Source organism: Pseudoliparis swirei, chromosome 2 (genome assembly GCF_029220125.1).
Source record: "Pseudoliparis swirei isolate HS2019 ecotype Mariana Trench chromosome 2, NWPU_hadal_v1, whole genome shotgun sequence".
Lineage (NCBI taxonomy): Eukaryota > Metazoa > Chordata > Actinopteri > Perciformes > Liparidae > Pseudoliparis > Pseudoliparis swirei.
The window spans coordinates 4,071,833-4,086,778 of record NC_079389.1 but is presented as its reverse complement, the minus strand read 5'-3'; the positions used below and the strand labels follow the sequence as shown (position 1 = coordinate 4,086,778).

The 14,946-nt window shown below is 42.2% G+C and overlaps 2 protein-coding genes across 3 annotated transcripts in view; both read left to right on the top strand.

The window, feature by feature from the left end:
- The window catches only part of tfpia (tissue factor pathway inhibitor a), a 33,226-nt gene extending 29,051 nt beyond the window's left edge, over positions 1-4,175 (top strand). The window contains exons 4-7 of one of the 2 annotated variants that reach the window (XM_056424274.1): positions 595-669; positions 1,090-1,143; positions 3,099-3,287; positions 3,367-4,175. In XM_056424274.1, coding sequence (XP_056280249.1) covers positions 595-669; positions 1,090-1,143; positions 3,099-3,287; positions 3,367-3,434 — 386 coding nt within the window. In that variant the 3' untranslated portion in view covers positions 3,435-4,175. Of the gene's footprint in view, positions 1-591; positions 670-1,089; positions 1,144-3,098; positions 3,288-3,366 lie in introns of both variants that reach the window. The other variant, XM_056424266.1, reaches the window with a different exon arrangement.
- Positions 4,176-4,866: 691 nt separating this feature from the next.
- Positions 4,867-14,946, top strand: part of calcrla (calcitonin receptor-like a) — a 41,109-nt gene continuing 31,029 nt past the window's right edge. Inside the window, exon 1 of the mRNA XM_056424252.1 lies at positions 4,867-5,055. The gene's annotated coding sequence lies outside the window, so the exon portion shown is untranslated. The remainder of the gene's footprint in view (positions 5,056-14,946) is intronic.

Below are 14,946 nucleotides of genomic sequence, written 5' to 3'. Positions count from 1 at the left end.
ATCTCCTGCCATGTATCTCCCAGCAGGTGCCCTGCTCCGGGGTCACGGACGGCCAAAGGCACAGAGCACAGCTGCTGTGCGCAACCGATGCAAAACTCCTCTCGGGGCGGTGATATTACCAGGAGAGTTCGACCTCGGAGAATTCACTTCGGGGTCGAATTCTAGCTGAAGAATTCACCTTGATTTTTAGCATTTTAAATAGTTTTAAAAACGACCTGAGCACACCGAACTATGCTCGACTTTGACTCGACTTAAAAGTCCTTTTTTTAGAGATCGAAGTTGTCAAAGAAAATAACGAGACCGCTCGACCGTCACGGTTCTGCGCACGGCCCCGTGTACTAAACATCGATTGAAAAAGCTTTCCTTTTTCTTTCTTTTTTTAATGGATAACAGTTTCAGAGAGAGGACTCTGTCTGGTGTCATCAGTGATCTCAGACCAACAGCCGTCCTGCTCTGATACTAATGGAATGAAACCTTGACTTATGATTCATTGCTGGGATTTATTACAATCTGTTGTAAATATAGGGCATTGACTCGTTGAGACGCACCGGCTCAGTTGGTCCTGTTTTCTTTTCATTTTTGTCAATATAGAAGACCCCACTAAGACACCAGAGCTCCACACCCGCTCTGCCAGAAGATTCGCTGCTGTACAGCCGACCGTGTTGAACGGTAAGAAGAATAAATACGTCACTCTTCAGGTATAACGTGCTTATGTTTTTTTTTCTTCTCTATTTTTGGGGTTGTTGAAATAATTTAAAAGCTAAAAGTAACCGGTGAGACATTCTTACACGGTGTGCTTCCATGTAAAGTCAGCTCAAATTCATCTGTAAAAATGAATGGGTCAATATTCATCATGGGAATTCACTTTATTTCTCCCTGTGAGAAGCTTGACGCCAGTCTCATAGCATGGAGTAAACACCAGGAGTCTCTATGCTAAGCTAAGCTACTACCCCCCCACCCTCGTCCTTGAGACACGAGAGTCTTGGCGATGCTCTGGTATCGATCTGGGGAAATAAAGCCATTGAGAACATTTACCGAAATAAGAGAACTGATCTCTTGGTGTGTGTTTTTGTTTTGTTTTTATTTCAGGCGAATTGAGTGAACTTGAAGGGACAGAGAATAACACGAGTCGAGAGCCGAACGGTAAGAGGAAGAATCCAAATGTGAATATCATAATTAATGGAACGTGGTCGGGGCCATGCATTACGAGCTAGCTTCTGGCTAATATCGCTGCTTAGCTAATGGCGCTATTGCTACATAGTTAATGGCACTATCACTACGTAGCTAATGGCGCTATTGCTACGTGGTTAATGACGCTATCGCTACGTGGCTAATGGCGCTATCGCTACGCGGCTAATGGCACTATTGCTACCTGGCTAATGGCGATATTGCTACGTGGCTAATGATGCTATTGCTTCGCAGATAATGGAACTATCGCTATGCGGCTAATAGCGCTATCGCTATGTGGCTAATAGCGCTATTGCTATGCTATATTAGCGCTATAGCTACACTATATTAGCTAACTTACATTTTAGTCCAGTGCCCTTGAAAAGGACAATATATATCTTTATTTTCCCCCCTAAAAGATGATTAAAAAAATAAGTGTTCTCTCTCCACATATATGCAGACCCCCAAGGCCCAAAAGCCGGAGCGCTGTGCTCATTTATTACATAAATCCCAGTGCTGCCGACATTTTAGGTTAGATTAAATTGTTAGTCGTAATCGCATCGATCAAGTTCTGCCCTGAGCGCATAGCAACAGGCTGACTTCTGAGTTATGCCACGACATCACTCTCCACACTACACACATTACATACATCTCATCCATCTCCAGGGATCCTCCTCTCCCTCTCTCTCCTCCTCTTTTTTTTTTTTCTTTTTTCCCCTGTTTTATTTGTTTTTTTTCCCGTCCCATGTGAGGGCAGGTTTATGGGTACAGGATGTGTGTGTGCAGCAGAGACAAGATTGTAATAATTGAAATTGGGCTATACAAATAAACTGAATTGAATTGAATCATTGGGAGCAAATCTTGTTTATTTATCGAACCCCGCGTGGGCCGCCAATAACTTCACCGGAATAAAAATTAAATAAAAAAACTCAATATGCAGGGAGCCCCTGACGTGCTTCCCCTCAGGCTCATTCAAAAGAGTTATCGTTTAAAAAAAAAAAAAAATCCAATTTCCTTGTTGTCAGAAAACGTTGAAGAGGGAAATATTCAGGGTGACTTCGCCTCCACGGCCCCGCCTCCTTATGAATCTATTTATATTTAGTTCTGCGATGATGAGATCACATGAAGCGGTCACTCAGAAACAACGCTGGCATGAAGGTAAAGATCCTTTTACAGAAGCAATGCACTATTCAGATCTTAAATCAGACGCATAATATGTTGTGTTTTTAGGACCGCATTCATACGGAGGCTTTGAATTTCAAAGTCATAAAAGCTGCATAATTAGCTTTATGGAATTGGCATTCAGCTCGAGTACATGGTGTCATTCTGCCAAGCATGTGTATCGCAATGGGGAAAACAAAGACTGACATCTAGTGGTCATACGGTGAAGTGCACTTTAAGTGTCAGTGGGAGAAGTTGTGCGTTAAAAGAAATCCAAATGAATTGATTCGTGGGCCACAGAGGGAAGGACGGCTTTCAGCTCGCAGTTCTCTCTCCCTCACACAGAATTCAGCATTTTATTCAAAAAATAATATATCCTGGGCCTATGAGTGGACAACATGATGAGCTTTTTCTTGTGGGGTTCATCAGTGGGTGTATGTTTGTTCAGGTTTGAGACCTGGTACAAAATGTTTAGTCAAATATTATTAAAGTATTATTCTTAAACTGAATAAAAGAGCAATAGAATGGGTATTTATTATTATATGTCATCATGTCTATTGATGCTAATGGTATCGATACGATTTAGGACAACTTGGTCACATTTTAATCCAGTTTTCCAGTTGAACCCCGACTCTTACTCTCGGACTCTTACTATGTTGCTCTCTGACTCTCTCACTCTTACTCTCTTACTATCTGACTCTGACCCTCTCACTCTCTCACTCTCTTACTCTCTTACCCTCTGACTCTTACTCTCTGACTCTCACTCCCAGCCACGAGCCCCTCTGAGCTGTGCTTCACCCCGGTGAACCGGGGCTCATGTAAGGGCGCCGAGAAGCGCTTTGCGTTCAACCCGAAGACCAAGAGGTGCCACGCCTTCCTCTACAGCGGCTGCGGCGGGAACGCCAACAACTTCACGGGGCGCAAGGAATGCATCGTCAAGTGCATCCGGAACGGAAAGGGTATAACTGATTATTATTATTTTTATTATTATATACGATTGTTTAATTTAACTGTTGCGTCATGTGTAATGCGTTGCAGCTCACAGGAAGGGCGCCATCCGGATAAAGAAGAAGAACAGGAACATCTTCGCCGGCCGCTCGGCCTGAACTCCGCATACACACCCCGCACTACCTTGTATATGTATCTGTCGTGTCTCGCTGCACTCGTATCGCTATGGTTACGTAGGGCCGAGGAACACTTGTGTAAGTGGCATTTAGCGTACGTGATTTAACTTTTGGATGTAATCATCATCCTGGTCCACGTTATTATTTCAATATCTCTCATTGACCGCCCCAAAAAAATAATAGTTTTGCGTCTCTCCCCACCGACGCTCTCTTCTATTGATGCTTTTGTATGAACATTATATTCTACATGTCTTTAATGTGACCGTGTCAGGGCTCTGGTATCAGCCCGCTGAACGTTGTACTGTAACATGGGGGAACACCAGAAGAAATATTTTGGTTAAATACTAATAACCCTGAGTCGCTCCACGATGGTGAATCGATGTGAACACCAGCGGTATCAGATTAAATTCCCCCAGACGACCTTGTCTCCACGGCTATGAATCGATGTGAACGAGGTGATGGCGCGGTTTGTTTTTATCGGATTAAACATGAACACCTTTTATTTCATTTTCCCTTTTTTAATCAATCGTATGCTCTGCAGTAATGGACCTCTGAGTTGCGTGTTGTTGGTAAGGAGAACCACAGAGGGGCAGTGTTGTGTAAAGTAAGTATTGTTGTTGGTATAAGAGTATATATACAGTTATTCTATTTCCTTTTTATACTTTTATGAACATGGCTGTAAAGAATGTTTATGGAATAAACTTTGATCTTTTTTTCTCTCTCTTCTGCTTCTTTGTCTGATTTATTTCCCAAATATGTGTTTATGCAAATACAACAACAACACATATATAAATAGCAAGCTAACATACATCCCATAGTTTACATCGGCCAGAGAAAGCCTTTTTATGAGGACAAATATATAGAAATGACACTTTATGGCTTCAATAACTTAACAGTTAAAATTCCAAAGGAAACTGTGTGGGATCTTTGTGTGTTACATTAAAAAAAAAAAAATTAGCAATTCTATTATTATTCTAACAATGTCAAAGACTCACTGGAGAGTAAATGTGAATTCACAAGAATTCATTAAGTGGTCACGTGGAACCTGAGCTGGTCGACCTCCTGCTGGGCAGCAGTGACCTCTGAAGTCACATCCGGTGTTTTTATACATTTTATTCATTATAAAAGCTGATTATAGGTTTATGTTGTATTATTTCTGTGTTCCTCTCATTAATCTTCCAGATAATTCTTTACTGCAGACTACTGCACACTGAGGGACACACAGCGCACGTCTAGTCCAGTGTGTGTTTTTGGGGTTAATTACGCGCATTAACACTTTAGTGTTTTATTGTATTTCCATTGGCTGATTCCGAGATGTAATAAAAGTGTCAGATCTCGCCGCTGCGCCCCGGTCCTCCCTGGTCCGCCCCGGCTGCGCTCTCCGGTGTGATGTAACAGGAAGTGGTGGGTCGTCGCCTCCCGACCTCAACCTTACAGCCGCTCAGTGAGCGCCGAGGATCCGCAGCGGTTGGTGCTCTGCGCCGGAGACACGGAGCCTTTTCCCCGCAGAGAGATCTAAGAATCCGGCTCGGAACCACCGACCCGCATCCAGACCCGCTGCCGCTGCCGCCGCCGCTGCTGCGGGATTCTTTACAGATCTCTGGTAGGACGCACCGACACCGGAGTGTGACGTGTGTGTGTGTGTGTGTGTGTGTGTGCGTGTGTGTGTGATGCGTTCACTTCCATGTTTTCTGGACAGTTTGCGCGGCGCCGCTCTCCGCGCGCATATCGAGGGCATCCAACTGTCCATCTGCAGTTGGATTTAGGATCCAGAGGTCGAGGCGTGATGAGCCTCTCACGGTTCCGTATTAGAAAACACCCGGAGGAGCGCGCGCGCGGTGACCCGGGTCCCGGTTGAGCTCCGCGGTCAAGAGCTGCGGGTGAGACGGATGCACCGCGGTGTTCCTCGCGTGGGGTCGTGTGCACATATCATGCACATAGTGCTCATGAAATGTTCTGACCCACCTGTATCTGTTTTAAGGAGCTTTAAAAAAATATAATATATCTTATTATTTATACAGTATTTACACATCCCCTGCAGGCAGTGGTGTAGTGGTCCCTGGAGAAGTGGGTATACTCTTAATTTAGCAATTTTTTAAAGCAGCCCATACAGCAAAGGATAAACGCCCTGTTTTATAAATAGTGACATACTCTATTTAGTTTACCCAACAATTATTAACCTATGAACACATTGCCACATGATTCCTGCTGCTTGACCTCAGGGAATAAAGGATTATGAAATTATTGACCCAATACTGACCCACAGACTGGTAAGAGACAATGACATAATTATGCAATTTGAGTGAACTATTCCTTATCCTTACTCCATCCACACAAAATTGGACAACTATTCTCTCGCCTTGCAAGTTGTCCATATAGACCTTTCTTTCTTTTGTAAACTGTCTCTCGGAACAGCTAATTTACAAAACATAGTGTAGGTCAGAGTGTGGTACTATTATAAAAATAACATGACTTGGAGCAGATATTACTGCTCCTACACAGGTGGTGTTATGCATGAGTATAACATATATTCAACATGAGGCAAACACAGTTTTACAGTCAGAGATTTGTTTATTTTGTAACATTTATTTAAATAAATTACTTCAAAACTGAATTGGACCATGCATCCTTGTTCATGTTTCACTTTAAATTAAAAACACAAATCATCCTCTTCCACACATCAAAACCAATTCGATAAACTAAAAAGTGCAAAGTCCTAAAACTGAAAAAATAAATGGTTTTCAACAGCTGAACACTATTTTAGCATACCTCTTGAGATATATACAAATATCACCACAAATATTGAATATCATCATTCAAATAATTCAACAATATATTAAAAGCGATGTTACAAAAAAACAATGAACAGAAATATATACATTTTACAACATATCCATGAAAACCACAGTGACTCTCAACCCAGTGCTGGCTTTCTAAATAAGTGCTCATATTACAGTATATTCCAGACAGACTTGCTTTCTGCAGGGGTTTTCACACCGCATTGCCTTGAACGCATAGACGAGGCAGCACGGTGTCTCTTCAACCAGGTCCTCGTATACTTTTGAGGATCAAACATGGAAGTAGGGGGGGCCATTGATATTAATCATCATCAAGTTTGATATGTTTGAGATCAGTAGGACAGCCCTCTTGTCTGAGCTTATATTGTTCATAAGGCTGGTCGGTCAGTTAGTTCATGTATTAGGGTTCTGTGATCATATTAATTCATGTGTTAGGGTTCTGATCATATTGGGATTTTAGGTTTATTTTTCTGTGCCTTAATTTCGGATGTGAGTCGGTCCGTGTGCTTTGTCTCGTAGTGGCGCTTCACATCGCTGATTTTAATATCGCTGAACATGAGTCATACTGCTCTTGAACTGATTGTGGGAATAATGAACATATAACAGTCTCTCCATTCCTGGTTAAAGGCTCTGGTTAAGCGGTCCACATCTCTCTTTTTGGAGCGCCAAGTGAAATAACTTCTCTGATTCACGTACTTTTTTCAACTATCTGATCTCTCTCCCGTCGCTCCGTGTGTGTGAATATGGCACAAGAGTCGAGGGCGGGGCTTAACGGAAGACACACATGTGATTGGTCGAGTGTGTGAGAGGATTTACAAGGCGTTTGTTTCCTGGACCGCTGGACGAGAGCCGCAAAGGCAGGAAAAGCTGCGCCGGTGAAATAGAAGCGATCCATCAACAGTTAATAATTCGGAAATAATAATTGGATTTCGGTCCAGGGTCCACAGACAACGGCGACTGGGTCCGGACCCGGACCGCGGTCCGCCTGTGAGTGACCCATGCACTACTAAATAATGCCCACCAGGCACCAGCGGTGATTGAGAAGTGGGTATACGCAATGCTGACTGAAAAATAAGTGGGTATACGCCGTATACCTGCGTATACCCTGGACTACACCACTGCCTGCAGGAGCTTATGTATGTGAACACGTGCCATATGTTTAGAGGTATGCAGAATATAATAAGGGCTCTGGTTATGATTCATAGTGTGAGAACATCAATTCACAGGAGCAGTTTGAAGATGGGCTGCCATGCAACATGTCTCACTTTGGCCAAATATTCAGCCACAGCTCCCTGTGCATTGTGTGGACCTGGCATCCATTCAGTAGATTCATATTATGGGACGACTCACACACACACACACACGTAGGTTTGAACTGGAATGCGATGCTGATTCATCTCCATTCATCGACTGGTCACTGGTTGCAAAATCATATGCACGGTTACATAAGCAGCAGATTTGGACAAGCTGGAAGTTTGTGGGCTGGACAGCAAAGAGGAGAAAGAAAAGGGTGGTGGTGGTGGTGTGTAGGAGTAGGATAGGATGACGGTGGTCACCACTGTGCTGATGGAGTCACTACACAAGGGAGGTGGTGGAGCATGCATGAAGCAGAGGAAGCCGATTGGTTGTTCACAGACAAGTTTGTGGACATGAGTGAAGTTTTTTATTTTATTTTCTGTTAAAAGGTCAAATATGATTCTGGGGCTGGCCGACCTGCAGGCTTCTCGTTGGGCATGTGTTCCCAGATGATGGATGTTTGATTGAGCTTCTGGGGTTAATGTTTTTTTTACTTAAAAGTTTAATGTTTCTACCCGTTTTAATTTTAATGACCCAACTAGAAGTAACCTTAAAGCCCCGCACCCCCACATCTCAAAAGAAGAAGAAAAAAACTGAAGAAGTTGTTAAATGAACCACTAAGATAAGGACAGGTTGTGACATCATTGTACAAAATATTCAGACGGAAAAAAGTGTTAGAATAAACAACCGCCAAAGTTTGAAGTTTCCGTTGGAAACTCATCACTCACATTAAGAAGCTTGTTTAAAACGTTTTTTAAGGAGATCCAGCGTGAGAACTGTAACCTCCATCACCGGCTGATCACGTGAAGGAGTCATGAGCCGTCTAACCAGTGGCTTGAATGAATAAAACTATCCAGCTATTCACAAAAAAATAAAAATAACACTGATGCGACAAGAAAAATTAACAAAATGTGCCTGATCCCTCGTGTGGATGCCTTCGTGTTCGGAGCCACTGTACAGCCTCTTTCTCTCTTCTTCTCTCAATGCAACGTGAATGTCACCGATACATGGAAGAAAAAATTAGGTATAAATGACTTGACTAATTCATAAGCTGTGGAAGGACGGCTATGTTCGGCAAAGCCGAGTAAAAAACTAGACCTTTTTCGGGCCCGTTGCCGGTTGACCTTTTCGCCTCTTCGCTCTGGAGTCCTCCGAATCTCCCTGGCCTACACTAAATACGTGAGCTCATTGTGCAGTGAGAAGGTCACGCAACCCAACAGACTCAACCCCCCGAAACCCCAACATGCTGTGCATTTACTGAAAGAAAACGTCTATTAAAAAGCGGTCGAGACCAAAAGGCCCCCGGCTGCATAGCTCCGCCGTCTCCACGGTGCGGTGGCTCTCCTCCATAAAGCAACGGCATGTGTGAGGTTGTGCCAGAGGGATCTCATTCACACTGTCAGAGTAGCTGTTGGGGGGGCAATGGGCTCGAATTTAGGAATCCTTTAAAAACACACAGACGCCACCTTCCCACAAACACTGCTGGCTGGCGGCCGACCGCGATGAGCGCAATGGACGCTCGATTTCCCCTCAGTCGCAAGAGTAATGACGCCTCACCCCTCGTAAATCACCGAGGCACCCTAGACTTCCGCAGCCTTCGTCTTATTGATTTACCTCCTTGCGTTGCCTTGCCGACTGTCGGGATCTCTCACGTGTGTGTGATTACGAATCCTTCCGGCGTCTTTCATTGTCCCTCCGAACTCCTTCAAATTGTACCGTGGGGTTTCTTTTCAGCCCGGGTCAAATCATCACTTTCTCCCCGAAGCTGGAGATATGCACTCCCGTTCAAAAGTTTGGGGTCACTTTTTCAAAGAAAAGCACAGTTTTTTTCAATAAAGATAACATTAATCAAAAATACACACTATACATTGTTAATGTGGTAAATGACTATTCTAGGTGGAAACGTCTGGTTTCTAATGAAATATCTCCATAGGTGTATAGAGGCCCATTTCCATCAACTATCACTCCAGTGTTCTAATGGTACATTGTGTTTGCTAATCGCCTTAGAAGACTAATATCTGATTAGAAAACCCTTGTGCAATTATGTTAGCACAGCTGAAAACAGTTATGCTGGTGATATAAGCTATACAACTGGCCTTCCTTTGAGCTTGAAGTTTGAAGAACAAAATTAATACTTCAAATATTAATCATTATTTCTAACCTTGTCAATGTCTTGACTATATTTTCTAATCAATTTTCAATTCATTTGATAAATAAAAGTGAGGTTTCATGGAAGACACAAAATTGTCTGGATGACCCCAAACTTTTGAACGGTAGTGTATATCGGATGACACGTAAGCACACTGATGCACATATGCAGCGGTCTCCGAACGCTCCTCTCCTCGGGTTCTGGGTTCAGTTTCGGGGATTTGAAACCTTTTGGAGGTCATTTTTTTCCCCTCATACATTTATTATGAAGGGTTTTCATTTCTTTCATTTTTCGTTCTTTCCCTCCAGTTTAATTTCAGCACACACAAAGTGTTCTGCACCGACGTCTTCAGAAGCAGCTGTGTCTGTGGCTGGCGATGTGAGTCGCGGTGCTTTAGTGGAGGTCAAAGGAAAGAGGCTGCGTGGGTTCTGAGGGTGTATCGCATTTGTGTGCGGTAAACAGGCGGTGACGCGGGCGTCCTGATTTACTGCCCGTCGGGGGGGGGGTTTCTGGCACATCCAGAATTGAGGAAGCCTGTGTGTCCCTCAGTTCATCTTCCAGTGGTGAACTTGCCTTGTTGTCGCCTTGTGTGCACATATTGAACAAATTCTCTCAGCCAGGAAAGGTACCCAGAAGTATTCAGAAACTAGCCATGCGCCTCTTCTTCTTTCCTGCTGCTGCGTGCAAACGTTCGGAGGCTGACATTTCTCGTTGGATCTCCAATTAGCTCTGGCTTAGTCTCTCTGGAAATTTTGTGACTTTAATTAATTAATGCTGATTGCTCATGTAAACATCTGTAGCTTAAGGAATAAGATCCATGAATTAAGTTGTATGATGCTACCAAACAACATCCATATACTTGCAGTATCTGAGACACATTTAGATCCCTCATTTGAAAATGCAGAACTAGCGGTTGATGGATATACACTGTTCAGGAAAGACCGGAACAGATATGGGGGTGGTGTGGCTTTTTATGTCCAGAATAACATTCCAGTAAGTGTACGAGGGGATTTAATGATGTGTGACATTGAGGCACTGTGGTTGCAAGTTCATCTGCCACAAACTAAACCCATACTTGTTGGTTGCTGCTATAGGCCGCCGAGCGCGGACATGTTGTGCTTAGATTTGATCTGTGAAATGTTGGATAAATCGTGTGATGATAACCGAGAAGTATTTTTTGTGGGTGACTTGAATATCGATTGGTTTTCAAATTGTCTGTTAAAAAAGAAGCTTCTTGCTGTAGCCAGTGCTTGCAACCTTACTCAAACTATTACATTACCAACTAGAACTAGTACAATAAGAATGGAAAAAAATCATCAAAATGTATTGATCATTTCTTCACTAACACCCCTGAACACTGCTCTAAAGCCGTTTCAGTAGTTCTTGGTTTCAGTGATCACAATTTAATAGCTCTTAAAAGGAAAACAAAAATCCCAAAAGCTGCCTGTAGGATTATACATAAAAGATTATACAAACATTTCCAAGTGGAAACTTTCATGGAGGATGTAATGAATGTTAACTGGTCTATGGTGTGTCAAGAGGAGGACCCTGTTTTGGCCCTAAATATATTCATGAAATTATTTATGAACATTGCGGATAAACATGCACCATTTAAAAAAAACAACTGTAAAGGCAAAGTGTGCCCCATGGGTCAGTAGTGATTTGAAAACTCTTATGGGTCAAAGGAATGAGGCAAAACTAGTGGCTGATACATCTGGCTCACTGTCTGATAGGAAAATGTATTGTAAATTAAGAAATCAAGTAACTAAATTGAACAGAGGGAAAAAGAGAGCGTATTACCAAAGCAAAATTGATGACTCAAAGAATGATGGGAAGAAACTCTGGAGAATTATGAATGATATAATGGGTAGGTCTTTACATCATGCAAAGCCTAATATAATAAACAATGGTTCGTTTCGCACAAAACCAGAAGAGATTGCTAATTATTTTAATAACTATTTTACGAGTAAAGTTGATAATCTGAGAACAAACTTGAGACCCACCGATGGCTCCTCCTCATGCACACTGATTGAGAACTACATGATGTTGGACAAAAACTGCCAATTTGATTTTGTGCAGGTAACTTCCCCTGAAATCGAGAGAATGTTGTTGTCTCTGCCGACCGATAAAATGGCTGGTATAGACCATTTAGATGGTAAACTGCTGCAACTTGCTTCTGTTCACTTATCTATACCAATATGTCACATCTTCAACAACTGCTTAAAGTATGGTGTATGCCCAAAGGTCTGGAAGGTGGCGAAGGTGATTCCTATACCTAAGGACAAGAAATCTGCCTTCACATGTGTAAATAGTCATTCAATTTGTATACTCCCCATTTTGAGTAAATTATTGGAGAAAATTGTTTTCAAACAAATACAGGATTATTTTATTCGGAATAACCTCATTACCAGTTCCCAACATGCATACAGACCTAATCACTCAACAGCTACTGCCCTTGCCCAGCTAACTGATGATTGGCTGATACAGATGGACAATAAGAAAATGGTCGGCACAGTCTTGCTTGACTTTAGTGCTGCATTTGATGTAATTGATCATGACATTATGATTACAAAACTTGAAAGTTATGGATTCAGCAGAACTGCACTCTCTTGGATGGTTAGCTATCTCTCTGAGAGATCTTAAAGAGTCTTTTATAACGGCAGTTTATCAGACTGTAGACATGTCAGCTGTGGGGTTCCACAGGGGAGCTGCTTGGGCCCTTTACTCTTTTCCATTTTCACAAATGACCTCCCTTTGTCAATTAAAAATTCCAACATGGTCATGTATGCTGATGACACAACACTGTACAGCAATTCTTCAAACAAACTGGAACTTGCTACCATTTTGAATCAGGATCTGGAGAGAGTGTCTGATTGGGTGAAAGTGAATAAGCTAGCCCTAAACATTTCTAAAACTAAATGCATTGTGTTTGGCTCTAGGAATACACTTCACGGTGACACACAGCTTCACCTGTCGATGTCTGGCTCAGCGATAGAACAGGTCCAGAAGGTCAAACTACTGGGTGTAGTGTTGGATGAACAGTTGTCGTGGTCTGAGCACATCAACGGCATTGTCACTAAGATGGGAAGGGGTATAGCTATGACCAGAAAGTGTTTTGCTTATTTAACTCTCCCTGTTGTTTGTCAGGTGTTACACTCACTGGTCTTTTGTCATCTGATGTACTGTCCATTCATATGGGCAGTGGCTGCTAAGAAGGACATACACAAACTACAAATGGTTCAAAACAGAGCTGCCAGATTAGCACTCCAGTGTTCAATTAGAACTAATACTGCATATATGCACTCTCGCCTGTCATGGTTCTCAGTTGAAACTCAACTTCACTTTTGTCTTCTCATGTTTTTCAGGAAAGTAGTATTTAATCAGACACCGGTATATTTCTTCAATCAGTTACAATACACATTTAACAGACATAAACATAACACTAGGAATGCTAGTTTAGGTCAATTGATACCGCCAACCCCAAGAACTAACCTCCTCAAACGTACTGTGATCTATCGTGCAATTACCGCTTGGAACCTACTGCCTCCTCGTTTAACTCACATGAGTAACAATTTATCATTCAAAAAACAATTAAAGGCGCACCTAAGAACATTCACCACTTGACGTATTCTATTGCTTTTTAGTCATCTGATTTTCCTTTTCTTATTCTTTGTATGACTTAAGTTGATCTGCACAACATAACATATATCTTATCCTTTAACTGTACTGAGCATCTGACTGCACTATTTTTTCTTTTTCTTTTACTTTGTTGTACTATTTTTAACTGTTGGATTCACGATATGTTTTGTATGTTTTTGTATGTATTGTATTTTGTCCTTTCTGTGGACCCCAGGAAGATTAGCAGTCGCTAAGGCGTCAGCTAATGGGGATCCAATAAATAAACAAATAAACAAATAAACAAACATTCGGGCTGTGCCAAAAACCGAGCAGTCAATTTGTTTTAAAGCTTTTCGAGAATGAATTTGCTCTTGTGATTTTAGTGAAACCAAAAACATCAAGTACAAGGTTATTTCTGGAGATTCACGAGCTTGTAAGACACTGTGACTAATTAGTTTTTCCAGTACGCCGTCATTGAACTCATTCTCAACGTAGAAGTATTGCTTGAGGAAGAGAAGGGGCCTGAGAACAAAGTCAGTTGACTGGTTTTGGAGTTGCATCGTTGGCAATAGCCAACGGTTCCTCCACAAGAGGCTTTTCATGTTGTCCAGCGTCACTCACACTAATGGAAACACCTCTTATCTCGAGTTCAGCTGATTACTCTGGCATTGTAACCGTTTCACTTGTTAGTTTCAGCGTTAGCTTGTTTGCTTCATGTCGGAGCTCCGACAAGAAAATACAAATAAATAGGTCATACATATAAAGGAAAAAGGGAATGACTGACTATAATTTTAGTTGGACTATACGTCCTCGTACATGAACGTTTTTATGACATTCATTAATCGTAATGCTGTTTCATGCTCTCACCCCACCACAAACTCTCTCCACCCCCAATCGGCCTTGTTTCATTGGCTATGAAGACGCCTGCTGTGAGTTGGTGCTACTGTATTTTGGCACAGGTGGTTATTATCAATAGTTTTCCCCAAATCAGATTTTTCCACTCCCCCTTATACAATGTTCCTGGCTATTTTCCTAGTATCTCACTTGTGGAAGTGTTTTTGTAACACAACCCCGAGGCATACACGGCAACTTGAGCCTGTTTGGTAATGACGGGAGTAGCTCACCAGGAGGTCAAGTCTAGGGCCCATAGCGAGCACATGGAGGATATTCCTCGGGGGGGCCGTCTTAAAACAGTGGGAATTTGACCGAGGTCCAAAGTTATTTTTGTCGTTGGAATACCAGAAGGAAACCACACACACATTCACAAACACAGCCCTCACTGTTAAAATTCAGACTCCAAAAAAGAGGTTTAATTATACCCCAAAACTCTTCAAAGCATGACATGGTTTTATTCTTTTCCATGTTCTTGTCTGTATGTTAACAAAGTATGACTCATATGAGAATGTTCACATGGATAGAATGACCCTTAACATATGAAGGATTAGTGACCAGTTACCAGCTTGCATAGAGATCCCAAAGGGCATTTTTCTGGGGATATATTGTTCCAACTGGCTGATATTGAGCTAAAACATTGTGGATGAAAACCCACGAATATAAGGAACCATTTCTTCACCCCAAAGTAAATCTGAAAGAACATGCACACACCCGTTTAAAGAGTCTATGTACCATGTTG